The sequence below is a fragment of the Camarhynchus parvulus genome, chromosome 21 (genome assembly GCF_901933205.1).
Source record: "Camarhynchus parvulus chromosome 21, STF_HiC, whole genome shotgun sequence".
In the NCBI taxonomy this organism is placed as follows: Eukaryota; Metazoa; Chordata; class Aves; order Passeriformes; family Thraupidae; genus Camarhynchus; species Camarhynchus parvulus.
In genome coordinates, this window is record NC_044591.1 from 6595371 (window position 1) to 6623143 (window position 27773).

Genomic DNA, 27773 nt, shown 5'->3' on the forward strand with positions numbered 1-27773 from the left:
AGTGAAAGTAGCAAACCAGGGAAGCAACAGTTAACATTTGTACAAGATCAGGTTTGCCAGAGCAGCAATCAGACACAAGGCAGGATATGCTGAAAACTGAGGAAGTGATGTCCAGCAGGCATCAGCTAGGCCACAGTCCTGGAGCTGAGGCTCGCTGAGAGTTCGAGGGACGAGTGGCGGGTGGGAACAGTTGCAGCATTGTGTCTTGGCAAACACAGAGCTTGCCAGGCCGGCTGGGAGATGGACAGACCTGGCTGTCAGCAACACCGCCCTGCGCTTTCTCTCCTCAGGGAACACCATCACTATGCCAACTGCCTCGGGGGCCAAAAAGCGTTTCTGGATTATTGAGGACATGTCCCCATTTGGCAAGCGCCGCAAGACCGCGTCCTCACGCAAGATGCTGGACGAAGGGATGATGCTGGAGGGATTTCGGCGCTATGACCTCTATGAGGACTGCAAGGACTCCAGCTGCCAGTTCTCTCTCAAGGTTACCCACTACCACTGCACACGGGAGAACTGTGGCTACAAGTTCTGCGGCCGTACCCACATGTATAAGCACGCCCAGCACCACGACCGTGTTGACAACCTAGTATTGGATGATTTCAAACGCTTCAAGTCTTCACTGAGTTGTAACTTCCCAGACTGTCAGTTCTCTGGCAATAGCACACACTTCCACTGTCTGCGCTGCGGCTTCCGCTGCACTGACAGCACCAAGGTGACGGCGCACCGCAAGCACCACGGCAAGCAGGACGTCATCAGCGCCGCCGGCTTCTGCCAGTTCAGCTCCAGCGTGGACTGCGAGGTGCCTGACTGCAAGTACAAACTCAAATGCTCCCACTTCCACTGCACCTACCCCGGCTGCAAGCACACGGTGGTGGGCATGTCTCAGATGGACTCTCACAAGCGCAAACACGAGAAGCAGGAGCGAGGGGAGCTGCCTGCCATCTCTCCCGGCCCCGAGGGCCTCGCCCACTCCACTCTTGAGTATGATATCCAGAACTCTTCCATCAACCTGGACAGTTCGCTCAACCTCAGCACTGACAACAACAGCTCCCTCTTCTTCCTGCAGAACGCGGCCGGCGTGGGCCTCAGTGACTCCCTGGACCTCAGCAAGAAGCAGGCAGAGGCCACCGAGGGCCCGTCCCCCAGCAGAGCCGGGGCCGCGGCCCCGGAGAGGAGCGCAGGGGCACCGGGCTCCGGGGACGTGGAGGACGAGGACGACTCTTCCCAAGAGGATGAAGAGGACGATGAGGAGGAGATGAATGAAGAGGAGGAGGATGATGAAGAGGAGGATGACGATGATGATGATGAGGAGGATGAGGAGGAGGAAGACCTGAACACAGATTCCGAAGAATCGCTGCCGGACCCCGAAGGCCTGGCCGCTAAAGAAGATGGAGAACCAGAGGAGGGTGCTTCTTCCACAGACCATGGCGATGCTTCCAGGCCTCAGGGCGAGCCAGCCCTCACTCCAGCCCCAGCTCCTGCCCCTGCTCCAGCTCCGGCTGCTGCCTCAGCCTCCACCGTTGCTCCAGCAGCTTCTCCTTAATCCTAGAGACAGCAACGGCAGTGGTTTGGTTTTTCTCTTACACAGATTTACTAAGAGGACCCCGTATAAGGCAAGAACAAAGATGGGGATGGCAAATGAAAAACGAACTCCGTGCCACAGATGAGAGAGAGGAAGGAAGGAAACCCCTGCTCCTCCCCAAGCCCCAGAAGAGATCAGTTGGCAGCAGGACTGGTGCTGCATCACTCCATTCTACAGATCCTGGAACAACGGGGCAGGATGCAGCAAAAAAAAAAATACCGTTTATATGGACACGAACCCTGAGGGTACCCACTACTTTTCCTTGCTCCCTGCACGGTGCGTGGAGCCTGTGCCCATCTGGGGACCCTTTTTTATGGGTGGGGCTCTATCCCCCCAATTTTCTTTCTGGGTTTTATTTTTCCATGTTTTCAGTTGTACGATAATAATAATAATCTCCACTTCTTGGAGGGGGGTGGGTGGGAACAAGAGGTAATGAATTTTAGAAATATATATTTGTGTGTGTGTCTCTCTATATAATGTACACACACACACACATATATAAAATTAAAGGAATTGGTGTCACAAAGACAAGTAGCTCAGCTTTTGCCAGTGGGAAGGAGGGGGTGAGGAGTGTGCTCTCTCTCTCTCTCTCTCCACCCTTCCCCCTTCTTTCTCCAGCATTAAATGGCATCAGACAGCCAGGGTGGGAGTGGGTATTTATTGTCACATAAATGAGGATGCATTAATGAATGAGTAGGGGTGGGAATGGGACACTCCTCTGTTCTTCCAGATCCTTTTTACTGTTAATGATAATAATTTTGAATGCTATTTATATTGTAAAACTTTCTCAGTCTACACTTTCTCTGTAGGACACCTCTCCTCATCCTTGCTGTTCTGACTGTAGGGATTTAGCTGAAGTAACCTGGGAAGAACACAGCAGGCAGTTTAAAGGGTCTGTCTCACTGGAGGACTGGGGTTACTCTGCCATCCAGTTCCATCTCATCCCAACCCCTAGGTGCTTCCTCTCTGCGGAGGTGAGGCGTTTTTGTGGTGCTTCAGTATCCCCATCTCAGGAGGCTGTGAGCTGCCCCTGCCCCGTGTGCAGCACAGGGAGCACCAAGCTCGCACAGGAGCGTCCTGGTCGCTGCAGCAGCCTCGGGACAGCGGGGCCAGGACAGCCCGAGCCCAGCCCTGCTGCAGGCAGGCAGTGTGTGTGGCAGACACGGATCTCAGGTGACCCTGGCAGGGCACGCTCGGAGCCCCCTGGGTGCCCTGCTCAGCTCGGGGCTGGGGAGGGGACAGCCCTGCCAGCCCTGCTCTGCAGCAGAGCCCTGCCCTGAGCAGGACCCGCTGCCTGGCACTGCCTTCTGCAGCGACAGACCCGGCTGGAACCCGGCCCTGGGCAGCTGCTGCAGCTCCGGGCCCCCCTGGGCTCTCCCCTGGCTCCAGGCTCTTCCCTGCTGTCTTCTGCTGGCCTGGCCTGGGAACACACACTACAGGACACTGTCCCAGACTCTGGCAGGTGCCACAGGAGCTGTTTGACCCCAAATCCTTGCCTGAGCCTGAAAGGGCTTGTCTGCACACACCAGGGCACCAGAAGGACTAGTATGAATGAATTCTGATCGTTATTTTGGTGCCAGTTTTAAAGCATACCAGATTAGTCTGAGCTTTGTCCTTTTTAAAAAAAAAATTAAAATGCATTTTTTTATACCATGCAGGCACCCTCTCCCCTCCTCAGCTTCATGAGCACTTCAGCTCTAAGGGATCCCCAGGATTTGTTTTCACTCTGAACAGATAAAGGCCTCAAGAAATTTAGGTTGCTTTTTTTTTTTTGGTTATTTCCCTAAGGAACTGGTGCAGATCAGGTCTGATTTATAAACAAGCAGCTCAGCTGTGTAAATGTGGGGACAGAATGTTCAGCTAATGTTTCAAAAGGAAAGGAAAAAAAAAAAGTTGTACAGTATTTTTCCTGTAAAGGTTATTACTATATATAGAACAAAAGAGAAACCACCAATGCCAAGGGGTGGAGGGGGAGGTGTCACCTGCCTTCTGGATAGCCCTTACATATGGTTAATTGTGTGCAATTTTTTTTCTCCTTTTTTTTTTCCTCTTTTTTTTTCCCTTTTTTTTTTTTCTCTCTTCCAATGTAGTGTATGTTTGTAGGGGTGGCAGGGGAGGGGGGGCCTTAATGCTGTGGTTTGAGGCTGACTTCACACTCCCAGCACTGACCGGACCTGCACGATTCCGAACTCTAACTTGAATTTTGTAGAGATGAAACAAATGAAAACAAATGAAATATTATCACTAGTTTGTAGTTTATTTAATTCTTTGGAGTTCTTTTCCTCTATCAGCTATTTGTGTGGCTTTTATTTTTATAGGGGGTTTTTTTGTTGTTTGTTTGTTTTTGTTTTGTTTGGTATATCCCCTACCCTCAGCTGTGTGTTTCCTAGCACAACCCCATTCTTGAATAGAATGAAGCTCATGTTCCTGGGGCAGAGTGATGGAATGATGCCCTGGAATTTCTCAAAATGGGATGGGGCAAAAAGATTTTACTTTACTAGCATTTGCTGCAGGTTCTGTACTTGTACATTTTCCCTGTGTTCAGCTACTTAGATAGTATGGTGATGGGCTCCAGGAGGAATCCTTAGATTAACACAAGCCACATCTTGCAAAGCAGATGTGATTATTTTGTACCGCCAAAACCACCAGGATCTCTGTCAGGGACTGTGGGAGCAGGACTGAGCCCTCCTGGAGGGCACAGGGAGCTGGTGCCAGGGGCTTCCCTGGGCCCCTGTGTCCCTGCCCCGGGAGTGGGAGCCTGCCCTGGGACACAGGGTCTCACCTCCCACCAGCCTCCACGGGCCGAGGCACTGCACGGCACTGGGGACAGCAGCAGAGTGCGGAGGAAGGGGTGGGAGATGTGCAGCGGCTCTGGCTGTGCCGGGCAGGACTCCCCAGCCCGGACGGCTCCTCCCCGTGGGGCTGACTGTGCCAGAAGGGCCCGTGTTTATCTATGCACACCATTTTCTCCCCCCAGGCCCCCTCCTTCTCCCTGACATGTCAGCCCTTCTCCCAGGCTCTGTCACCTCTTGTGTCACCTCAGGAGCTGGCCAGGGAGTGAGGGTTCTTTCCCAAGGTGGCCCTGGGCAGGGGCACCCGGCCGGCCTGGCCCCGTCCTCCTCCCAGCCCTGTTCCTGTAACTCGTACACTGTCTCTGTTTGCAACAACAACAAAAGAAAGTTGAACCCAGCTTTTTATTCTGCCATGTTCAGGCTTTAATTCAGCAAAACCCTTAAGCAGAAGACTCTGAGTGGGCCCAGGGTTAAGGCCGAGCTTAAGTGCTTTTCTGAACAAGGGCCTCAACAGCCCAACACCCCGTCAGAGCAGGTGGTTTGTCATTCCAAGCTCTCATATCAATGGGACTGTCTAAAGAATGACCAGAGAAAGAGAGGGAGATTCAACTGGCTCTATAAGAAGAGGAAAAAGGAGAGAGGAAATGGAACTGTTTTGTCCAAAACAAGATAAAAACCAAACAATAATAAACCTTGAGATGGACCCTCCTGATTCTGCTACCATTCACTGCTGAAGAGCAAAAAAATTAAATAAAAACTATTGACTAGATTGTTCATTCTAGCCACAAACTCAACTGGATTAAAGTCTGCGTGGAAGGAATTTTATAAAGAAAAAAAATTAAAAAAAAAATTTCCAATGTAGCAAAAAAAAACAACTTTAAAAAACAAAAATTTAAAAAAAGACAATGAGGGAGGATTCTAGCCTTTTGTAATATCCATATTGCACACTAGGACTATAAGCCATTGCTAGCTCATTTTGAATTTTAAATGTGTAATTTTATTTTGTTTTGTTGTTGTTTTTTTCTTTCCATGGGGGAGGGGGGAAAATAAATGCTTGAACCACCAATGCTCTTTTTAATGTTTTATAAATATGTATGTGTATATATATAAATATAAAAATAATATGTATGCACATATATATGTGTGTGTGTATATATCTATATGTATATACATATATATAGATATATAGATATATATATAGGTTTTGAGACAAAAATGCAGAAAGTGAAAAAAAACACCCTAAACAGGATGGTGTGCTCTGATTTACTTGAATCTGGTCTCTTCAGCACCTGCGTTATTAAGAACTGAATATTTTTCCACTTGAATTTAGTGCTATTAGAAATTTAATATATGTGTTTTATTTATTTGATTTTTTTTTTTTTTGCATGACTGATGCAAGGTTTGACATTTTCACTCAATAAAAACTGGAAAAAAAAACCCCAAAGTTGTAAGTGATCAAGTTGTCTTCTTGCTTGAGGAGGTGGTTGAATGACTAAACAGGACAGGCACCTTGCAGCACCTCGTGTCAAAGTGTTCTTGTTTCACCCTGCCCGTGTGGCTCTTCCCCAGCCTCATGGAAGCAGCTGGGCCTTTGTGCCTCTGCCACCGTCAGAGAACCGGGGAGCAGCAAAGCAGCGCCTGCCAAGCCTGGTGCTTTGGCAGCAGCTGCCTCCTTATTAGCAGAGAGGATTAGACTCCTCTCTCTTTCAAAGCCCCCTCGTTGCTCTGCTGCAGCTCCCAGCCGTCCTGTTTTCAGATGTCATTATCTGAACATGCCCCTAATCCAACCTTGGAGCCCAGAGGTTTGTTCTCACTGGAGCTCTGCCCACAGCACATGGAATATTTAAATGGCCTTGTTTCCAGGTGGGGACAGGGGACAGGAACAACACAATTCATTGCTGGAAAGCTTTTGCTGGAACCTGCCTTTTCTCAGTTGTACTCTGACTGGACTTCATAAAAGAATGGCTGAGCTCTGGGAGAAGCTGCAAGTTGAACAAATCAAAGTCTCACTACTGCATTTGTTCCAAGCCCTTGCAGGTGGTGTTATTGCAGTCCTGCACCCACAGCCCTGCACCCACAGCCCTGCCCCTGGTGAGCCCCGGGAAGCAGCAGGCACCAGGCAAGGTCACTTGTTCTAATATCAAGACAAAAACGGGGCAGTTGCTGCTGCTATTGTACTTGTAATGGCCTTTGAGTCCTCTGTGGCAGACACTGTCACATGGAAACCCTACCAAATGGGTGTGGGCAAAGAGGGAAAAAAGGCACTGGGCATTTGTAGGTAAAGAAGGTGCTGGAAGGGATGACAAGTTCTTCACGCCAGCCCTGCGGCAAGAAGTGGGCTCACTGGAGTCCCTCAGACACTTCCCTCACAAGGGTCAGGCATTGCTCAGGAGATAGGAACATGGTCCATCCTGAAGCACACCCCTTCATCTTCCCAGAGCAAGGCAGGGTGTCCTTGCCCCAGTCCTGCTCTTGCCCATGAAGTGCCCCAGGCCCATCCTAGCTGAGGAAGGGTGGCCAACAGAGGCAGCTTCCCTGCTTCCTTTTGCTCTTTTTTGGCAGGAAAACTCTTAAACAAACAAATGAAGAAACACTGAGGATTTAAGTAAACAGCTGAAGATTTATCTGACAGGCAGACAGAGCCGTTCCTGCCCCTTCCCTCCCTCCCCACAGGGCAGTGGCAGCCAGCAGCCCCTGCCCTGAGCCCCGCAGCTGGCACAGCCCCACAGACCCTCCCTGGGATGCCAGGACAGGGCCGGGCTGTGCCTGACCACCAGGGCTCTGCAGCTGACACGCTGAACTGGGCACAACTGAGAGTCTTGGTCCGTGGCCAGAGCAGTCAGACAGCCCTGGGAGGGAAGCAGTGCCTTCATCCAGTGGCCAGGTGCCATCCCTGCAGGTCACGTCTGGGGAGGAGCCAGCTGTGCCCACAAGGCAGCAGGGGTCCAGCTCTGCCCTGAGGCACCCGATCCCCCTGCTCTGCCCACCCAGCCCCTGTGCAGAGGGTCCCCCAGGGCTGCACAGCTCCAGCCCCTCCACACAGCACAAGGGGGGACATCCCCTGCCAGGGGCATCCCCCACACTTCCCCCTTTTCCCACACAAATTAGCAGGTTCTGCCTGCAGTTTTTAGAACTGGGGGGAAAAAGATGGCAAGAAAGAGATGCAGTACTGGGATTTTCCAATTCGAGGCTGCACCAGGTTCTAGCAAACAGAAGAGCCTGTGAAGAAAGAGGGAGTCCCAAGCTCCATCTCACACCCAAAATCTGCTGCTGCTGCCATGGAAGTGTTGATATTACTGCAAAAAAGCAGGCAGGTAAGCAGATATACAGGCTCACATGGAACCTGCTATTGACAGTGCAGGGAGCAGAAAGCAAGGAACAATTCATCAATCCAGGAAAGCTGCAGCATTTAGCACCCAGTCCTTAGTATATGCACAAGGTTGAAACTGCTTAAGTAAAGCAAATTTGCTCAAAGAGAATGGAGACATGGAAGAATGGATTCATGGAAGAATGTCCACCCCAGAATTTGCTCTGGTTTAACTGAATCAGTTAAAGAAATTTTACACAGGTGTTACTCTAGCTGTGCACACACAAAACCTCAGTGGTAGCTCTAGAAGCAGAGGTACAAAGTTGGAAGCAGTCTGTGAAGTGTTGGAAAGAGCATGAGGAGATAGACATGAGGGGAGGTGAAAGGTAGACACGAGCAGGATCCTGCACAGAACAGCCTTGCCGAGCAAAGACACAGGCAAGCAGCCTGGCAAAGTGACAGCCAGAGAAAGAAAAATAGGCAACAAACAAGCCAGTTGTACTTCTCAATCCTCTGAATCAGCCCTACCCAGCCAATCACCTTCTCACACAGGAGACACAGTCCCAAAGAAAAGCAAGTATTTTACCTAAACCAATAAAAAATACAGTGTCACTCTCCTATTCCTCTTCAGGCTGTTCTTGCAGCCAGCATCATAAAACATCTCTCATTATTTGCACAAACATAGAAGAAACAAAATAAAACCCTGAAGGATGAATTCCTTCAGCAGAAGCAGAAAAGAGGGGGCTTGGTAAAAAAGGCAGGGTGTTGTTCTAGGAGGCTCCATACTGTAAGTAATCCCTGAGCAGTCCTTGCAAAGCATTTGGGGAGATTTTTAGCCTGAAAGACTTTACAGAAATAAATTGTAATTGAGTTTTAATAATCTTCCCCTTTTCAGAAAGGGCCTGACAGATGCTGCCTAGTGCTCACTTCTGCCCCATTTCAAATATTTTTACCTTATTTGGATGAAATATATTATTTTTCTAAAGAAAGGAGGTTGGGTTTTTTTTTTTTTTTTCCTCTCCAAAGAGATGGTTTTCCCTTCGTCCAGCTGGTGCCTTTATTAGGTTAGTGCTTGCTCCCTTTTGGGGATGGGATTGTTTTTTTCCCTGATCTGAACAGACCATGCCAGCCCCTCAATCTAAAAGCATGCAGCTTGTACTGCACAGCAAATGGAGAAGTCGGGCCCTGATCTCCATCTTCCCTCTTCCCTGATACCCCAAAACTCACCCTAAGTACATTTCCATTTTTTATATATTCTTTCTAAGAGTGTGAGAAGTGGTGAGAGCCACCCTTTCACCAGAATAACAGGTGGACACAGCTCCAAAGGTGCCCATCCAGGCTGACTCCTGAGGAAGCAGCACAGTCTGGGGATATGACAGTAAAAGGGAAAATGAAGAAAGCTGGAAGCCCTCTCCTGTACCTTTAGGTAAATAATTTCCCTTGTTTCACCTTCCAGCACCCCTTTATTTATGTTTACAATCCCTGGGGATCAAGCCCTTCTTTTGCTTTGCACTTGCATAGCACCCAATGTTATGAGAGGGCTGGAAAACTCACAGCTCAAGCTCATCATCAGTTTTTGGTGGTCACCAAGCACAAACAATTTATGCTTAACAGAAAGCACCACCACACAGAAAGGACCTTCCAAAGCTTCCTGTGCCAAAGCCCTTGGCAAACATTTAGATCTCCACAGCCTGCTGCTGGAGGGTTTAATCAAGCATGGAGACCTTGACTTCAACCAAACAGGTTTGCTGCCTGAGCTTGGACCTGCTGCCTGAGCCTTTGCTTTCCCCAAGCACAGGAAAAGCAAGGAGCCTCTGCTCCTGCAGCAAGTACTGCAAATGGAGCAGACAGCACCTGGCCTTTTCCACACTTCTGTCACCAGCACACACCAGGATGGACCTTCTGGCAAACCTTCCTCCCCTCTGCCGAAGGCAAAATTAAGAGAGAACAGAGAAAAGAGCTCTCACTCGCCAGAAGAACCCAGGCTGCAGCAAGGAAGGGCACAGTGTGTGTCTCAGGGCAGGCTGAGGGGCAGCTCCTCACTCACCCCTGCACAGCCCAGCCTCAGGGCAGGGTAGTGGCCACAACGGGGCTGGGGCTCTCACTCCAGGGCACAGAGTTCATGGGGCTGGGGCTCTACAAGCTGCAGGACCTTGCACAGCACCTGGGTCCCAAAGTGCCTTTCTCAGCAACCTGTGTCACAGCTCTGTACCTATCAGCCAGTATTTTTTACCATCATGTGTGAAATCCAAGGCACACTTACCAGTAAAATACATCCTCTTCCTTCTGATCCCAAACACTTTGGTTTGTTTGGTTATGTCACCAACACACAAAAGACAATAAAAATAAGATTCTTCCTGCTTTTGACAAAGATGCACTACGACAAATTGGGCACATCTGAGGGTAAGGTTGGAGGGAGATGATCAGGAAACATCTCTCTTAACCCTTTCTCCCTTTTGAGTAGCCCACATTTCTCTTGCAGCTATTGAAAAGGAAGTTTTTATATTCTCAAATTACTGGGAAGTACCAGTCTGATATTGTTTCCTCTAGGAGAAAGCACAGGGTGCCAGGCATTCACTGAGACGTAGCCAGATGACACTGTCCAGAGGAAGCTCCCTTCACCTGTTTTTTTATATGTTATTAAAGACCTATAGAAACCATGTTAGGAACCCACTGAACTCAACTCTCTGCTGTGTTATTCCTATTCCTATGTAAAATAGAGTACACAGTAAAACAGCACTTGAATAAGCCAGGTCGTAGGGAGCTGCTGCTGCTGTCTCATTCTGCAGATAAAACGTTCTCTACCTGGTCATCTTTCAATTAATAGGATGCCATTTCCAGTGCCAAGAGGCCAGTGGGGTTAGCATTTCACAGGGCAGCTGAGTTAAGAAGCTTGTTTCTAGCAAAAAAAAGAAGAAAAAAATTAGTAGTCAGGCTACAAGGACCAAAATCCTCTTCCTGCAGCTGCTGCTATGCTGGAAAGAGAAGGAACACAACACAGAGGAACAGAACTTGTGATTCAAGACTGTACCTGCAGGTTAGAAGGTCTGGCTTCTTACAAATTCTCTGCTGGTTGGTTGGATCTCTTTAACAAATACAAAAGCACCCCATCAACAGCCAGAGGCACAGAGTTACATATTTTGAGCAACAGTGGCCTTGATGGGGTTTTCTGGGACTCATCAGATTGGAGAAAGGAAAAACTTTAGAATTGGCACAATATACAGAAAACCTACAGAATTGGTAAGGTACTAAGAAAGAAAAACTAAAGGACAGAAGAGAGTAGTTAAAGAAAACTGCCTTTTACTCCTGAGGTAAATGAATTGAACACTGTCAGCATGGAGGAAAAGGGGGGAAAAATGAACCCGCAGGGATGCTTGTACTATAACCCTGCAAGTCACTCTGCAAGGCACATACCTCAGCAACATATTTTCCACATTTCACCAACTGCTGTTGTCCAGGCACTTTCTATTTTCAAAACCTTCTATGTATATAAAATGTATACGGGCAGGACAATACTTTTTCATCACATCCTTGTGTTGTGTTTTCTTTTCACAAGGATTCCTGGCCTGGAGAAATGAAAAGTGTCATCTCTTAAGAAAAGCCTTTCTTTTTAAACACTTTCAAATTTGCCCTGTTTTAGCTAAACGTGACGTTCTTTGTGAACGTTAAACAGTGGAGAGAAAGACTGAGAGGGAGAGAGAGACACACACACACTCACTCACTCCTGGGGAAGATATTCGTCCATTTAAGGCATGAGAAATCATCACATTCAGCAGCAGGTCTAAATACAGTAATATGAAGGTCCCTTTCACTCCCCCGAGCAGGAAAATGTCACTGTGTACCAGACACCCAAATACTTGGGAATCAAGTAAATCCCTCATTTTTCAGAAGGGAGCCAAATCCTTCTGCTGAACAATGATGGGACTGTAGTAGCTACAATTTACTTGCTGCACACCATCTCCTTCGATGGCTTCTGGACTGGGATGGCAGGGTTAGACCAGTCATGGGATCCAGCACAGCATTCCCTCCTGGAGATAACACTGAGGGGCCATGGGATATCTCACACGCTCCCTTCAGCACCTCCTGCTGCTGGTGGAAGGAGCAGGGGGAGCTTTATTCCACACCCTGCAGAGCCTCCTGCTGGGAGCAGAGGCACAGAAGAACTGCCCTGCACCCCGGGGGTACATCCACCCCAGCCTCTGCACCACGCTCCTGGAGCTGGGTGTACTGTACCTTACACTGCACTCACACCACTGCCTCCTGCTGATACTGCCTAGGAGCAGTCAGAAAAACAACCACAAATGTCCTTTGGAAAACATTTTAGAAGGACCAGATTTCTGTAACCCTCCCTTTCCCCTCCCCTGACCACCCTACATGCATATTTCTCCCAAAAATAAGAGCCACAGTAATCCAGTAATAACCTGGTGTTAAATAGTGGTAACTCATATTTATTACAATTATATACAATCATATTTTATATTTGAAATCTATACATGATCACACAGACGAGCACACTTGCTTGGTGAGGACAGTGAGACTCAGTTGTTACAAGAATTGCTCTGCTAAGATGCTCTGATGCAGTGAATAGGATCATTGGACACCACCACTTCACCAGCTGCAAACACAATGCTGCAAACTGCCAGAGGTTTAAAATTCACTGGTTTGTGTACGGCCCAACGGGGCAAAAAAAAAGGCTGGACTGGGCAAGAAGGGCCAGTGGTTAAACCTCAGAACTGGAGCTGTTCTCTCTGCTAGAGAGACTGCTTTGCTGAAGCAGGTGCCTGTCACTGGAGAGGTACCATTTATGATCATTTTTCTTCTCATTTAGGGAGAAAAAAAGGCTAAAAAACCATTGCAAATATTCAGAATTAACCAACTATTTCAGCATCTGATTTCACCCCATTCGTTTGTTCATCCTTTCATTCATTCAGGGGAGCTATAAATAAAATAGAAGATGCCAAAAACTGATGTGAGCTCCCTGTCTTTGGAGGAGGAAGGGTAATAACTGGCATGAGTGGAGTCAGCTTCTTCTAAAGCCTTTTACTGGGGACCAATCACCAACAAAGCCACCTGTTGTCATGGATTTCATGATATATGACATGTCTCCATGACATCTGGACTTGGTCCCTACCAACAAGCCACTCTGATGAATGTAAGCATGTGGAGTGGAAATAGCATTCTTTGGACCCCACAGAAATTTAGTGTTTTTACATGCTAGGTAGTTTCAGCAATTTGAGGCTTGGCATAAAGCTTGGAAGAGCCAAGACTGAGATCTGGTGAGGAATTTGAGGTTAAAATGTTCTGGTGGGGTTTTTTTGGTTGGTTGGGTGTTTTTTTTTTTTGCAACACAGTATCAAGTAGTTTGAGAAATAAAACAGGGTTATTTTGGGAAACAGAGAACTGGTTTGGGCCTTATGTGGGATTAAAGGCTTGCGAAATCAAGGAGCTCAGGACAGACTGGTTTCTGAAATTGGATAGAAGGGCTCTAGGATGCAGCAAGAGGCCAACTGCTTCTGTAAGAGGGCGTATTCTGTAGCTGTGGTGCATGGTAAGGCCATCGGTCTGCCAGCCCAGCAGTGACCCCAGCTCACGGGAAGAAGGAGCCACTGCAAGACTGCAAAGCCCTGTGCTGAAACAGGGCAATCGTGTTGTTCACCGAGCAATCACAACCCTGCTCAAGGTCAATCAAGGGGGAATCACTGCAGGGAATGGTAGCTTTTCTCTCCACGACATGGGAGAGGCACTGGGGACAGTGCAGCAGGCCGGGGGAGATGTGCAGCAGCAGCAGCCAGGGTGTCTTAGTCAATCTCGTTCTCGTTGCTGGCCCCCTCAGGTCTTCGTAGCTTTTCCACCTGCTCATTAATCTGACCATCCCCTCCTCGCCGGTCCTCAGTCTGGACACCCAGACATTCCTCCTCATCCACATGGCTAACATCATCATCCTCATCGTCCTCTTCCTCCTCATCGTTTCTTTTGGTTTCCCGTTTCTCCTCCTCCCCCTGCACCTCCATGCGCACCTGGCTGGTGACGTCGATGGCCTTGGTGGCCTCCTCGGGGCTGAGCAGGTGGCAGCTGACCTTGGAGCCCTCGGGACTGTGGTTCTCCTTCACTGGGGAGGACGTGGTGGACTCGTTGCTGACCGGTGAGATGTCACTGCTGCTGTTGTGGTTGGCAACGACGGGGTTGGAGGGTGAGCTTGGCTTCACTGGGATCTGCCAGGACGGGATCTTAGGAGCTGAAGGGGAGGGAGGGAACTGCCTCCTTGGGGAGGACAAGAGGGAAAGAAAAGGAAAGAAAGGGGCTTTTGTTATAAATACTGAGGGGTTTCAGCAAGACTGAAACTGCAAGTCTCTTTGCCATAAATGAGCAAAACTAAGGCCACTTCACTTCTCCAGAGAGATTCTTAAAGTGCTTTACAAGCACTCAGCAATCAAGCCTGTACACAAGGAAAATATCCCAGCTGGGCAGTCTGAAGCACTAAAATGATCTGATTTGGCCAATTTCACAAAGTAAGCTAGCACTCAGGAATGCTGCCTGTGAAAAGACATGGGTGTCCCTTTTTAAGACAATCACTAATTAATTGGTACAGAAAAATTCCCACTGGAGCAAGAAGTCAGACACACCAGGTGCCTGAACCAGGGAATTTCACCACCTGGCTCTCACCTCACTGTGATACACCACTGTTGCATTCTGGCTCATTGCAATCCAGAGCCTTTCTCCCAGTCCCAGCATGCACTTTACATGTTTGGGCCAGGCCCTGGCTGCCACAAACTGGTTCAGCTCCTCTGACTTGAATGGAGTCATACCAGCTTGCACCAGCTGGAAAGCTGGCCCCGAGTCCCTTCCAGGTGGATTTTAAGGATATGATACTAGCAGGCCAATGCCCAGTACAAACAGCAGATTCCACGTGCCAAACAGGACAAATAGAAGTGCGAGGGGAGCACTGGTGCCCTCAGAGAGTCATCCATCATGAAGGGCAAAGCACAGAAGCATGTCTGATGTAGCACTCCCATGCATCCTTGCCTGTGGGAGTTTGCAGATGTGTCAGATGAAGGTCTGCCATGTGCCAGGGGGTCCTCATGCCCCTCAGGGGAGCTGGCAGGTGCCACGAACAGGAGCAGAGCAGGGGAAAGCTGGCTGCTCTCTGGCACTGAATGCTCACACTCAGCACTGCCCTCCCTGAGACTGAAGTGGGAACAGGAGCTGCTCTCACCTCCTCTGCTGCTGCTGCCACCAGCAGCCACTGCAGAACTGGGCTGAGCTCACCCTGTCCTCTGTGAGTGCTCTGCTGTGGCACGATTCTTTTCATACTGGCTATGCCCTGACCATGAGCAAGGCAGCTGAACTGCACCCAGAAGTGACTTTCTAAAACAGAATACAGGTGCAGATGCTGTCAATTCCTCCAACTGGATGAGAGGCATCCTGACTGTGGGGGAAGTGCAAACAAAAAGGAAAAATCGTATCAATACCCTAAGGACTCTGTGATTTAAGGCCAGTTTGAAAAGCATTTTGAGACCTGCAAACAGAAAGTGATAGTGGAGTGCAAAATGGTACTATTAAAATAGCAGTAACAGGATATAGAGGCAGTTCCTGTTGGAAATGCCTTTCCTCTCCATGATTGAGGGAATCCCAGAAAGCAGCACTTCCCCCACAACAGTCTGCTCACACATTGCACCCATACCGGTTCAGGAGAAGTCCTTTTAAAGAGTAGATCTCAGATTTCAATTCATTAATATTCTGCGACTCCAGAATCCAATTGGTGGAAGTTGTGGCCTAGAACATGAAAAGCAAGACATAAAGATCAATATCTGAACTGCAAGATAGTTCACCAATGTCACTTTTTCCTATGCCTTTTTTCTGCTCCCATGTGGGAATTTCCAGTCCAGTGGATAACGTACATAAGCTCCATCACTTCAAATCTCTCACATCTGAGCAAAACGACTTCCACCCTAAGAAGTACTTGAACAGATCCCCACAATGACCAGAAATAATAATTGTCTCAAGGTGCCTAGACTATTCAACATTTGCTTTGTGTTTGCGTGACTAATTCATCTTGTCTCCAGTCTTGCCTCCCATGCACAACCATTGCTAAAGCATCTCAAGGGGACATTGCTTTTTTCAGGAGGCCAGCATTTGTAAGAATTCAGGCACAGCTGGGCCAACACTGGATGCCTTCCACCAGCATATCAGACAGAGAACAATACACAGAGAGGCAAACCAAATCATTTGGCACTGACCTACTGAATGATTTCTAGAGAAGAACTAGAACTAGGATCCTGAATAGCAGTGGGAGTTGCACTGGATCAGGTCCTTTACTCCTTCATGTGACTGAACTTAGCTGAGGCAACTGATTTGAATATTATATATTAACAACTGTTTTAAAACCATTTGCTCATTTCTCCTAAACCTAATGAAAGAAAGAATCCAGTATCTGCACTCTAGCATTTAGAGGTGGGCTGATAAATACATACTTGAAAGTTGCAAACATTTTCCCTACTTGATCTGAAGAATTAGATCTATGCTTGAGTTACCAGGTCATATCTCCAGAAGCAGCTGGACTAGGCACTGTCTCTTGGATATTTCAAGGCAATGAGTGCAGTTTTGTGGGGATAAGTAACTCATGGAAGCCTGGTACAGCTGCTGTCAGAATTGCATCAGAATTGCCACAGGATATCAGGCAGAAATTAGAGTAAGTAACTTAGGATAACATGTTGCAGACAATACTTTTGGCACTCTTTCTTTTAACCCTTTTGGGAACTTGAGAAATGGGAGTTTTCTAAGCACAGATCATCCTTTTGCTCCAGTAATTCCTGTAGCCATGAGACCACAGAATACTCATGCCTGGCACACCCCACAGTAATTTCTGCTAAAAGTCATCAGGAACAAACATATTGGTATCACTGCAGAGATAGTTCTAATGAATTCCCCACCAAAGGAAGACAGAATTGGAACAACTAAAAACTTTTCCTCAGCAGTTCCCACTAGATGTAGCCAGAACTGCTTGTTCTTACTCTTAAACAGACTTGAGCTACTGCAGAGGAACCCTGCAGCCAGCACTGCTCACAGAGACTTCTGGGCTTCAAACCCAAAGGGCTGCGAGAGGCTCAGGCTGTAGTAGCTGTGTTTTACAGATGCGTTCCCTCAGGATTCACACTCCCAGCCCTCAGACAGCAAGAATCCAGGAGCCACTGTTCTGGCTTTCTAAGACCTTGAAAGCTACAGCAGCACATTAACAAGGGAGTGATTTCCACTCACTGGCCTGCAAAGGACTCAAATTTCCAAAACACATATGGTGCCAGATGCCTAGGATTTAGAAATAAAATCTGACATCTGGGGCTTTTTAGCCAGTCTCTTTAAAAACAGTTGTAGAAAATTCAAGCCTTGAATTTTTATGTACGTTTTTTAATTACTTAAAGTCCCTCTTTTTAATTTTTTACAGCATGCCAGTAGGAGTTTGAAAAGCAGATATAAAAACTTACATTACAGCTGAGAAAACACAGCTTTTATTCTTTGGTTTGTGGGGTTGCCCAAGTTTTTCTTTGTACACATGAGGTTTAGATATCATAACAATGTGTGCTACCATTTCAGTGCAGGGGGTAGAGAGGGGGGAAGGAAAACTTCTTCAAGACTCTCTAAACCACCAAGACTTATGGCCTTTTTCCTTCTTAAAGCTCAACATGTGTTCTTAATCTTAACACTTAAGACCTGAAAACAGTTTTCCAATTTCCGGACTGGCTCCAGGCCACTGTCAGGCCACAGTTCCCAAGGAAAATTGAAGCAGAGTGTTGTGACCATAAACTGGCTTTCATGGTTGCATTTACAGCTGTGCCACTGAGGGATTCCTCCTGTACAGTGTGCACAGCACAGAGTCAGCTGTGGCCCACCAGTTACACACCATCAAAGGATCTGCCTCAGATTAAAGTCTGCTAAGGGGAGAAGACAACTGTTCCTGCTACAGGTAAAGGGCTGTAACACTGCCTAAAGGATGTGACAGAAAACTCTCCCTGTACAGAGAACACCACAAGATAACTGGTGGCCACAATCCTGGCCTTGAACAATCCAAGTTTGTGAGTCAAAGGAAGACTTCATCTCCATGTGACTGCTTCACATTCACCCTGCCTCACATATCAACGGTTTCTGTCTGATAGAATGCTTGGGCCAAGGAGTAAAGCACTAATTCTCATTGCCAGAAAGAAAATCAATTTTCGTTAAAAGTGGTTATTTTATTTACACATGTAACAACACAAACTAGTCAGAATTGATGGTTTTATTGCCAAGGTCAAGTCAAGAGTCAAGGAGAATGGGTCACTGTGTGTCATTAACAGAGTTGTAATGGGGCCACCTGTTACACTCAGCTGACCAAAATCATTGAAACAAGAACCCAAATAGTAAGAATGTTTGGCCATTACCTGGATCTGAACAAGTGGCTTAAATGCAGTCTTTCAATTGAATACAGAGCTGATGGCTGGGTTGTGACCCCAATGGGAGCTTTCCATGTGCCCACAAAAGAAGCCATGCATGCTCCAAAACTGACAACGCTCTAAAGGTGAAGAGTCAGAAGTTGGTACCTTAGAAGCAGCCAGTTCTTGGGTGAGCTCTTGGATTTTCTGTTGCTGCTGGATTAGCAGCTCCTGGACAGCTGCTAAGGTTGTCTGTAACTGAGTCACTGCAAGAGAAAAGCAGAAGAGTTAAACTGAGATACATCCACATATACACACTCACCCACGCCTTTCCTGCTGTCTAGCTACAAAGATGCCTCTATTCCTACTATATTTAATTTATCTATGCCCGCCTGCTCACTTTAATCCATATGATTTATTTGCACTACGGGTAATCTACCTGCACTGCATCTAACCTCCAGTATTTCTAGTTTATCTTTCCATTGTATAGATGTCTATAGCCCACAGTATATCCGTCTAAAACCTCTCCCTTTTAATTATATTGGTTTATGATTTGTACATCTCCCTGAACTTACACAATGTTTGTATCATTTATCTATCTAAGGGCTCTTGCAGGCAAACACTGGGGCTAACTCCAGTCTGGGAAGAGGCTGCTCTCAGGGTTGACCTTCGGGTATCATGAGAAATGAAAGATGCTTTTCTTCTCACCTTTCAATGAAAAGTGTAATTAGCATCCTCCCATTCTCAACCTACTAGTTCCTTCAACCCCAATATTTTTATAAACTTACTGCTGAAAATCTCAGTTTTTTCATCCCAACTGAATATACTTTGCACTTTTTCCCTTTCATTTCAAGAGAGCACCTTGTATTCCTACACCCCAACAAACACTGAAGAACTTCTCCTGGACTCCAGCTGTAGAACTTTTTCTACTTTGGCACTTTATCCAAAGCTTACAGGGAGTAAACAAGCTGATAAAATAAATAAAATTAAAAACTCTATTGGTGTGACAGGTAACAGCTAATCCAGACCATCATTAGGGCCTCGGGTAATGAACAGACACCCTATAGAGTCAATAACATAGAAGGTGGCTAAGGTCAGAGAGGCACAGTAATTACAGACTCTCCTGACCCTTCCTCGGATTTTCAGATGGAAGGTGGGGAGAAACCACCAAAAAAAAAAGCCCCTGAAAACATCAGAGAAGCAGAAATTAAAAATGAACTTTACAGCCCTCCGAAAGGCTGTCATTTTATTCCCCTTATTAATATTCTGAGGTTGGGAGCCTTTCCGTAAAAACATAATTAATTGAGGCCGTGCCGACAGTAAACAAGCAATTTCAAATTAAACCGAAATGACGGCGGCTTCATTTGCAAATGTGAACAGATTCTCAGAGCAGATAAATGAAGTCACCACATAAAGTGGAGATGGAGGGAAAGAAAAGGGTGGGGGTCTTGGCAGAATGGAGGATACAGGGAAAAAAGCTTTGAGGGGTGAATTGATGGAGTCATTAATCTTTACCTGTCTGTGTCACACTGCCACTCATCTCAGAAATGTTTGACTCAATCCTCTGAAGTTGTTTCCTGTCTTCTTTGCCTCCCATGATGAGAGGAACCAGGTATTTCTGCATGGAGTACAAAAACTTTTTCAGGAAACAGCGATGTGCAAAGCACTATTTCTAATCTACCTGAAACATCCTCCAATCCCACCCCCCAAATCTCAGCCTTTATCAGAGCGATCATTTTTCCACACATCTGGCTGAGAAAAGAAATTCCCTCTACAGCAAGTGCTAAAAGAAGTTGCAGAAGAAGAGTTTCGTGGTTACATTTGTCAGGGTACTGAAAACTAATTCCTAAGTCTGGACACAGCCACGAAATCTGCCTCATTCTGCCCCTGAAGAGGGTGGACTGGACATAATAGGTCCCAACGCTCCTCTAGCTACCATGGAACCTTCTGCAGCTGCATCCAAGGAACAGAATATGCTTCAACAAGAGCATAAGCAATGGAAATTACCTTATTGCTAGCAGTTTGAGATCCACAGCTAAAAACTAGTTTTGTTTGCTTGCTGCATTTTGACTCTGCATTTTCATGTTAAGTGTCTACATTTCTCAAATATGCCAATGGCAGTGCCAGTGAGAACAGAGATGCTTCACCAGCTTGGAACCAACATGAACATTTGGACACAAGCAGCATAACGTGTTTCTCTAAGAGTACAGTGTGGGAGTAGCAAGGGACCTATTACCTTGTAGAGCTGGTGGAATCCAAAGGCAATTCCTGCCATTATGATAGCCAAAGCCCCATAATCTCGCCATCTGGAGCCAGGGGGACCTAAAGTTCAGAATCAAGAAATAATCAGTCAGAACTGCAGGTGACAACATTTTTGTACATCCATTTTATCAGAGAAACGATTAACACACAGTGTGCAGGCCTTTGGCTGAGGACAGTTAAACAGCTGGCCAGACCTCTGGTATTGACTCTGGCCTTGTAGTGTCACAGGGAGAAAAATCACAGCAGCAATTAAAGAGGGTCCATCAAGCTGTTTTGCCCAACTCTTTCCTTGTACAAGGCACTCTGAACCCAGGTAACTGTCTCTGGGGCTGGCAATAGCTAAGGTTAACTCCTTACCTGAATACTCCTTACCTGGATATTGTTCTCCAACATCATAATTTTTGAAAATGGGGACAGAACCAGAGACCCAAAAGAGTGCAGGAGAAAGGAAGGAAGGAAGGGAGTGTTTCAAGAAAGAAGAGAAATCTATCAGGGCAATAAATGGGTTTATGAAAACTGTGTCAGCAATTATGGACCATTTCAATGAGGAAGGATCCAGCGTCTTTCGAGCTTAAATTACAAATAGGGACCAAAGCACACATAAAGAGCAGAGAGAAAATATGCAATTAAGTATCTATAGAGAGAGGTAAAGAAGTAGATAAAAGCTTGAGATATTTAACACACAATTGTACAGAGAAGCTTAGAGGCTCCACAGAGGAAAGCAAAGATATGGAATGCCCTGCTCCTTCAGCAGGATCAGAAGATACCTGTAGTTTTCCAGCAGACTATTCCTGTCACCTCCCTCGCAGTTCGCTGAACGAACCCTGTACTGCCCCCGGTTTTCTTTAATAATAAAGAGGATGCAGAATGATCTGCCTAAAGTGCAATGGCAGGATGTGGGCAGAACTGACGAGATGGGAGACCGGTGTGGTCTCCAAATCTACGTGCGACTACAATGTCTCATAAATGCATTATGTTCTCCAAAGTCTCAATTTGGGAGGCTTAACTGGCTGAAATGGGTGCCTCTGGTCTCCTTTCTGCTTTGCTCACCTATTGCCATTTTGCTTGTTGCTGAATTCTTCTACAGGCATTTCATTCCAAAAGTTACCCCTAATCCCAGCACTTAGGGTCTAGAGTATCTGGGTCTGACTCCCAAACACTGGTTCTCAGAGCTTCTTGCTACATTTTAGCTGAAATTATCCTCTGGCTAGAAATCTGAACAAATTAAGGCATCTCTGTCAGAACTGGTGAATAGTGTCACCAGGAGTATTTTGGGTTGCTGCAGTTGCAGTTTTGGAGCTTAGGCACATGATCAAATTATCATAACTTTTTAACTTAATGAGTTAACACACGTCAGCTAAGCTGCAGTAACTGGCTGTGTACATGTCAGGATTTAAAATGATCTCTTGCTAATCTTGCTGTGAACCCCAGCCATCTCTCCCACTTTCCCCTCTGTGCTGTGCCCCCACTGTCACTCTGGTATCTGAAGTCTCTTGGTTGTCCAGTTCTCTCCCCTGAACTTCTGACTAAAAATACCCTTTTATGACAACACAATTTGTTCCTGGCTGAGCTGCTGTTGTACAGGGTTGATTATCTCAGGGGTCTGTGAATCCTGCCCATGGCTGTCCTTGATGGGCTGTCCCAAACTCCCTGCCAGCCCCAGTGACCTCCGAGCAGGAAGGAGACACACCTGTAGGAATCCATCTGCTTTGCCCTTTCACCTCACTCATCTCTCCCTCCATTCCTATAATGCTTGAGCTAAGAACATTTTATTGCCCCCTGGTTTTCATTATTAATGAAAAGGGACCAGAATGATCTTTCCTAAAGTTCAGAGAGTCTATAAAGACAAGAAGCTGAAATGCCATTTTACTCATTTTAGAGATGTGTGAAATCTGTCTTGTGACCAAAAAAAAAAAAAAAAAGTGCAGGGGGTGGAGAGAAGTGAGTGAGGGATGCAGTAAAGGCTCTGCACTGACCACAGCAACTTCACAATGTTACAAAGAATGTCACAGTTCTGCCTAATTCCATGCTCAACCTTTATTTTTCTCTGCAACTCTCTAATCTAAAGCATGAAGAGAGACTTAGGAGTTTCTTCATTTTCAGCTCCATGCTCACACTGACTGTTTGCATATCCTCAATTTCTCCACTTGTAAAACAAATAAAATTCAGATAAAGTGAAAAAGCACTGACAGCCCAGTTACTTTAGGCACTGCAGAAGTAACAAGCCATTCTACCAAGAGACCTTCAAAAGTCAAATGGAAGGGACACAGATGTTTTCTCCAGATATAAATCTGTGGTTTTGCTAAGTATATTTAATTTCCCCAACAGTCACTGTAAATTGCATTTCCAGAATAAACACTATTTTTAAGATCCCCATTCACCTAAGAATTAACTTTCCTAACAGCAACTAATTAGGCCATATGCATCCAACTTAAGGTCAGGTTCACTAGTATCCAGATTTAAAACTGTAGAAACTGATGCTGGAAGAAGTGATTTTCTAAAAGAAAACAGTGAATCAATGGAAAGGTGTTGGGGAAATAAAAAGAAGAGTTTGGATTCTAGTTTAACTGTACAAAGAAACAGTCTGTATTCCACAGACTGCCACATGATGAAGACACAAGGATGGGAAAAAAAGATCCAAATGTCAAGAAAAAAGTCACTGGAGCTGATTTTTAAGCAGGTGTAAAATCTGCACAAACCCCCATAAATGGAGCCCATAAATACCATGGGGAACAACACAGACAATACCTGGATGATAAGCATGCAGCTTTGCACACCTTGCTCAGAAACTCCCCTGAGTTTGTTTGTAATTATATGGGTTAGAAAGGTAAAAAAAACCAAAAACACAAACAACAAATTAATCATTTAAATATTTAAAGTCAGATTTTTGTCCTCACTGCTGGATTAGTGTATTTCATAACACCAATAGCAGACAGCCCTGTTTTTTACTGGGGGTTCATTTTAGAGCATGTTTAAACTAGTCAGATTGAGTGATGCTTCCAGCAACTAATCGCATGTCAAATAAAAGATATTTTATGCAATAAATTACTGCTACAAGTAATTCAAATGTCATTTATCAGTTTTATTATCAGTCAGGCAAAGTCTTGTTTCTCTATATTAATCAAATTCGAGCTTTCTTTAAGCTTTTTTTTAAAGCAGTTTTGACACCTCTTGGCAAAAGTACAAACTGGAGAGAAGGAATTACTCCTCCATAACAAGAGGAGAAGTGATAGAGATGGTATTGACCTAAAATACTAGAAATTTAATTATTGTCTTTTCCCCAAAGAAGTTTTTATACTTTCTCTTCAACCAGAAGGGGTTCAGCTTACAAAACCTATGCTTCTCTGATGGCTTACAAGTGCGTTTTTTTCTTGTTAACTCTTCAAGAATTAGGAAGTATGTATACAAATTACAGATACTTCCAATAAAACATTAGAACATTAAGTTCAATTGTACAAAAGGAAGTATTTAAGTGGTATGAATTTAAGAAATAGAACAAACTGTGGTGGCAACAGCAGGAGATCAAGGAACCAAATTCAAAAGGGGTACCCAGAATTTATTGCTGTGACTCACAGGAGTGGGCATCTCACACCTGCATTACTGGCAACATCATCAGCTTGGCTGTTGCTTCATTCCTGCTGAAGAAATGTCTGAGAAGGTTCTGAACCATCCTGAACTTCTGTACTTGTAACCCACAGTCTCAATGTAATTTTTAAATATGAAGCAGCAACACCTTGTGGGAACAGGGTGCAGAGAGAAATTAGATTTCTTAAAACACAAGCCTCTGTTTTCAGCACAAAACCCTCCTCACTTTGCATTTTGTGTAGAGGTGTCAGAACTACTCAAAAAAAAAAAAAACTTAAAAAGAAGCAAAGATATCAAACACAAAGTGGTTCAGGTCTTGAAGACCTAAACTCTATCAGATCAGATGTTGCTTCACAAGAAACTCAATGTCTTCTTTGGGGAAGGCAAATATAGCTTGCAGTCTTTTTCAATATAAGCTCTTCAACACAAGTTGTTCCCATCACCAAGTCAATGTACAGACTGAGCAGCCTCTCCGTCTCCCTGGTCATTCTTTCAAACTTCTACTCTAGCAGCATTCCAGCTCAGTGTCACAAACACTCTGTGAGGTGATAAGCATAACAGATAGACAGAAAAAGTAGCATCTATCTTCCTCTGTACATGGCAGCCCCTGACGAGACTGTGAAAGATAAACTGGCTTAGTAAAATATCACAGAAAAAGCTGTCCTGAAGCAGATTTGGACCAATTCAGAAGTATTCATTACAGGATTAGCATCCAACTGATAAAATAACCTACAGCAAACAACACACCTTGAAGGAGCACTGAGCCACTGCACAGTCTTATCCATCAGGCCTACAAAAATACACATATTCCTTTTCCAGTTCTGATAACCACGGAAAGCACTTAATAGCAAGACAAGAAAGACAGATCCATCATTAACACTCACCAAGACTACACCAGCCAAGAACTAGAATAGGGCACAGACGAGAACTAATGAAAACAAGTATTTTGGTGAAACAAATACCATGTATGTCCAGCTATTTATTCATTTTCTGCATCCATTTAGAGGTTAAGCTTAAATCGAAGGTCTACTACCAATGGCTAGAGTGGGAAGGAACAATGCCTAATGAATTAATTGTCACGCCTTCCCCAATTCTGGGGGCTGCTGAAGAGGACTGCCTCCCAGGGAAAAGCTTTGGGTTCAAATTATTTAAAAGGCACCAAGCAGATCACAAAGCTACAGCACAAGTTTACAACCAGAGTCTCTGTGAAGGCTTTTATTTGGTGGTATTTTTAGTCACCTTTGATTTCCAAGCATTACAGAATCATACTTTCAAAATTCGCTTTCAAGCTGTTACTGGGAACATTCTGATGTTGAAATTTTTGTTAAGATTCTTACCTAGCAAGAAGAAAATGGGAGCTGCTGCTTTGAGGAAACCCAAAATAGCAAAAGGAAAACAACCAAAGAGTGATAAAGCTGCCAGGGTTAACAGTGATGACGGTGTTTCCCAGGCTGAACTGCATGCTTCTTCCCTGCTCTACTCATACTAGTGGAACACTGAAATAAGGGAAGATTAACTCTTCCAGTACTAGGTTGTAGTAACAGTTATCTGAATGAGCAATGGACAGCACCCAGAGGGATCTGGCCCTGCTTCTACAGTCAGACAGCAGATTTTGCTTTCCTGGCATTTTCTGTGGACTACAGCAGACAGGAATTAGCCCAGGAGGCAGAATGCAGCCCTGGAGTTCATGAGCACAAACAATACAACAGCCAGAAATATTCCAGTTCTGAGCCCACTATTATCACAAGAGTTTTTCATCTCAAACTGTGCCAAAGCAGAGCAGCTAAAATCTCCAAAAGTAAGTCTAGTATTGTCTCCAGCAATAGCAAACCTGTGCCATAAACTAATACACAGCTCTAAGTGGAGCGTTACATCAGTCAATATCTGCCATAGAGCTGTTTAAGAGCAGTAACAAAATCCTATTCTTTATACTTGGCAGGTAAGTGAAGTGATTTTCAAACTACCAGACACACATGTGAGCTGAACAGCTTCTTTTGATGGATTTTTAATGGTGTGTACTTTGGTTTTTATTGTTTGGAGCTTAGATACTTTTTTGCGAGGTTTGTTTTAAAATGCAAATATATATGTAAATTTTGAGTCTACACAGATTATGTTGGGATGCTACAATTTGTTTGAGAGTGTATTTTGTACACAAAAATCATACAATCATATCCACATAGTCTACACAGAATTTCTGCTGTCACCTCAGATTATTTAAGATCAGAGAGAAAAGTTTTCCAAGTTTTAGAAGGGGAGACTGAGTCCCGTGTTGACAAAGTGCTTTTCTGATGTCCTTACAGTGTGTCAGAATCTAATTTGCATTGACTTTCCACCTTCAGGTCAAGAGGTGTCCCAGACTGGTATGGATGACATTTGTTTGTAGACAGTGATCATTTGTATCTCATTTTCCTTGTGTAACACGATCTTGTCACAGGCATCAGCAACCACCAAGTGCATTCAAATAACATTTGGTGTCTGATTCTGACAAAAAGTATGTCATCAGTTGAACTGAAATCCAGGATGCAGCACACGAATCTGTGAATTGCTGCAGGAATCACAGCAGAAAGGAACTGGGAGCAGGTATTGTTCAAAGTGGCACTTACTATACACCACGGGGTGAGGAGGCTGAGCTGGCACCGGGTGTGTGGAAGGACCTGGGGACTGTGGCTCGTCCGTGCTCGTGCCCGACTGCTGGAAAGCCAGGTCGATTTCTTCATCTGTCAGGCCTGGGGGAGCAGAGGAAATGAAATCAGTTTAGCACCTTTACCCACTTTATGCACACATAATTAAATTCTCAAGCCAGGCAGAACCCTTTCAAGCTGCAAAGAATTTTGGCACTGACTTGAGCAGTAATGCCTCCCCAATTTTGGATTCACTGGAATGTCTCCCTCTCTCTTTCTCTGTTGCAATTTAACCTTAAGCGACAGAATATTAGCCTCAACGCTGCTTCCAAATGTGGCTCATTCAATTTCCTTAATTTATCCTTGAGTTTATTGCTGCTTTTGAAGTAGCTTTCTATTGCAATTCTCCATTCTTCCCCCGAAAAAAAGATACCATCAACTGCAAATGTGGCTCATTTTAATCTGTAATGGTGTAAAAAAAAAAAAGAGGGGAAAAAACTAACAATAATGCATGAAAACAGACAGGGAAACAAAAAACTAATTATTGGGTTAGACGACTAATTAGTCTAGATCGTTTCCGAAGACGGGAATAATTTGCTTTATTTTATGACAAATGCAGAAATAAAAAGAAAAAAAAATCAGGACTGACTGTGATTAGTATGAATGGGACACAGAATGTAAGGAGGAAATAAAACTATAACAAAACAGATCAAAACAAGGCCAAGCCAAACTTTCAGCTGAGCATTGCCCCGGCCCATTGGTGCATGATGAGATTGCCCCAGGGCAGCCTGGTTTTCATTTCACACAGAGCTGGAGTAACACTGCACACATGGTACGTGTTGTTGCAGTGACTCCTGCCATCAGGAAATGCCAGGATGACCATCTGTAATTGGCCACAACATATGGAAACTATTTGGCCAACAAGGGGGAAAAGAAAAGCAGCTAAAGGATTCACAATGACCAGCATCTCTGAAGAAGGAAGCACAGCTGGATTATTTTTTCCAACAAGAAAAAACATCCTCTAGAAAAAGAATTTAGTACTCAGATGGCAGTCATGAAGTGGGAGCTGGACAGCTGTGTAGCATTTACTCTCCTGCACAGAAGCACATAAAAACCCAGTGTCCCTGCTACGAGGAACATGTGAGGGGATTCGGGACCTTTCACCATCCATCCAGGGCATGCAAAAACACTCAGAAAGAGGGAAGTGAGAATATGGATTTA

At 45.4% G+C, this 27773-nt stretch overlaps 2 protein-coding genes across 5 annotated transcripts in view; one reads left to right on the plus strand and one right to left on the minus strand.

Moving 5' to 3' along the window:
* The window catches only part of CASZ1 (castor zinc finger 1), a 192510-nt gene extending 190534 nt beyond the window's left edge, over window positions 1-1976 (plus strand). For all 4 annotated transcript variants that reach the window (XM_030963980.1, XM_030963981.1, XM_030963978.1 and 1 more), the window contains one exon: window positions 291-1976. In XM_030963980.1, coding sequence (XP_030819840.1) covers window positions 291-1546 — 1256 coding nt within the window. In that variant the 3' untranslated portion in view covers window positions 1547-1976. The remainder of the gene's footprint in view (window positions 1-290) is intronic.
* A 10130-nt stretch (window positions 1977-12106) lies between these two features.
* Window positions 12107-27773, minus strand: part of PEX14 (peroxisomal biogenesis factor 14) — a 66290-nt gene continuing 50623 nt past the window's right edge. The window contains exons 4-9 of the mRNA XM_030963867.1: window positions 26535-26657; window positions 20321-20406; window positions 19600-19702; window positions 18253-18350; window positions 15366-15457; window positions 12107-13945 (exon numbers count right to left, since the gene is read on the minus strand). Of these exons, the coding sequence (XP_030819727.1) occupies window positions 13483-13945; window positions 15366-15457; window positions 18253-18350; window positions 19600-19702; window positions 20321-20406; window positions 26535-26657 (965 nt within the window). The 3' untranslated portion in view covers window positions 12107-13482. The remainder of the gene's footprint in view (window positions 13946-15365; window positions 15458-18252; window positions 18351-19599; window positions 19703-20320; window positions 20407-26534; window positions 26658-27773) is intronic.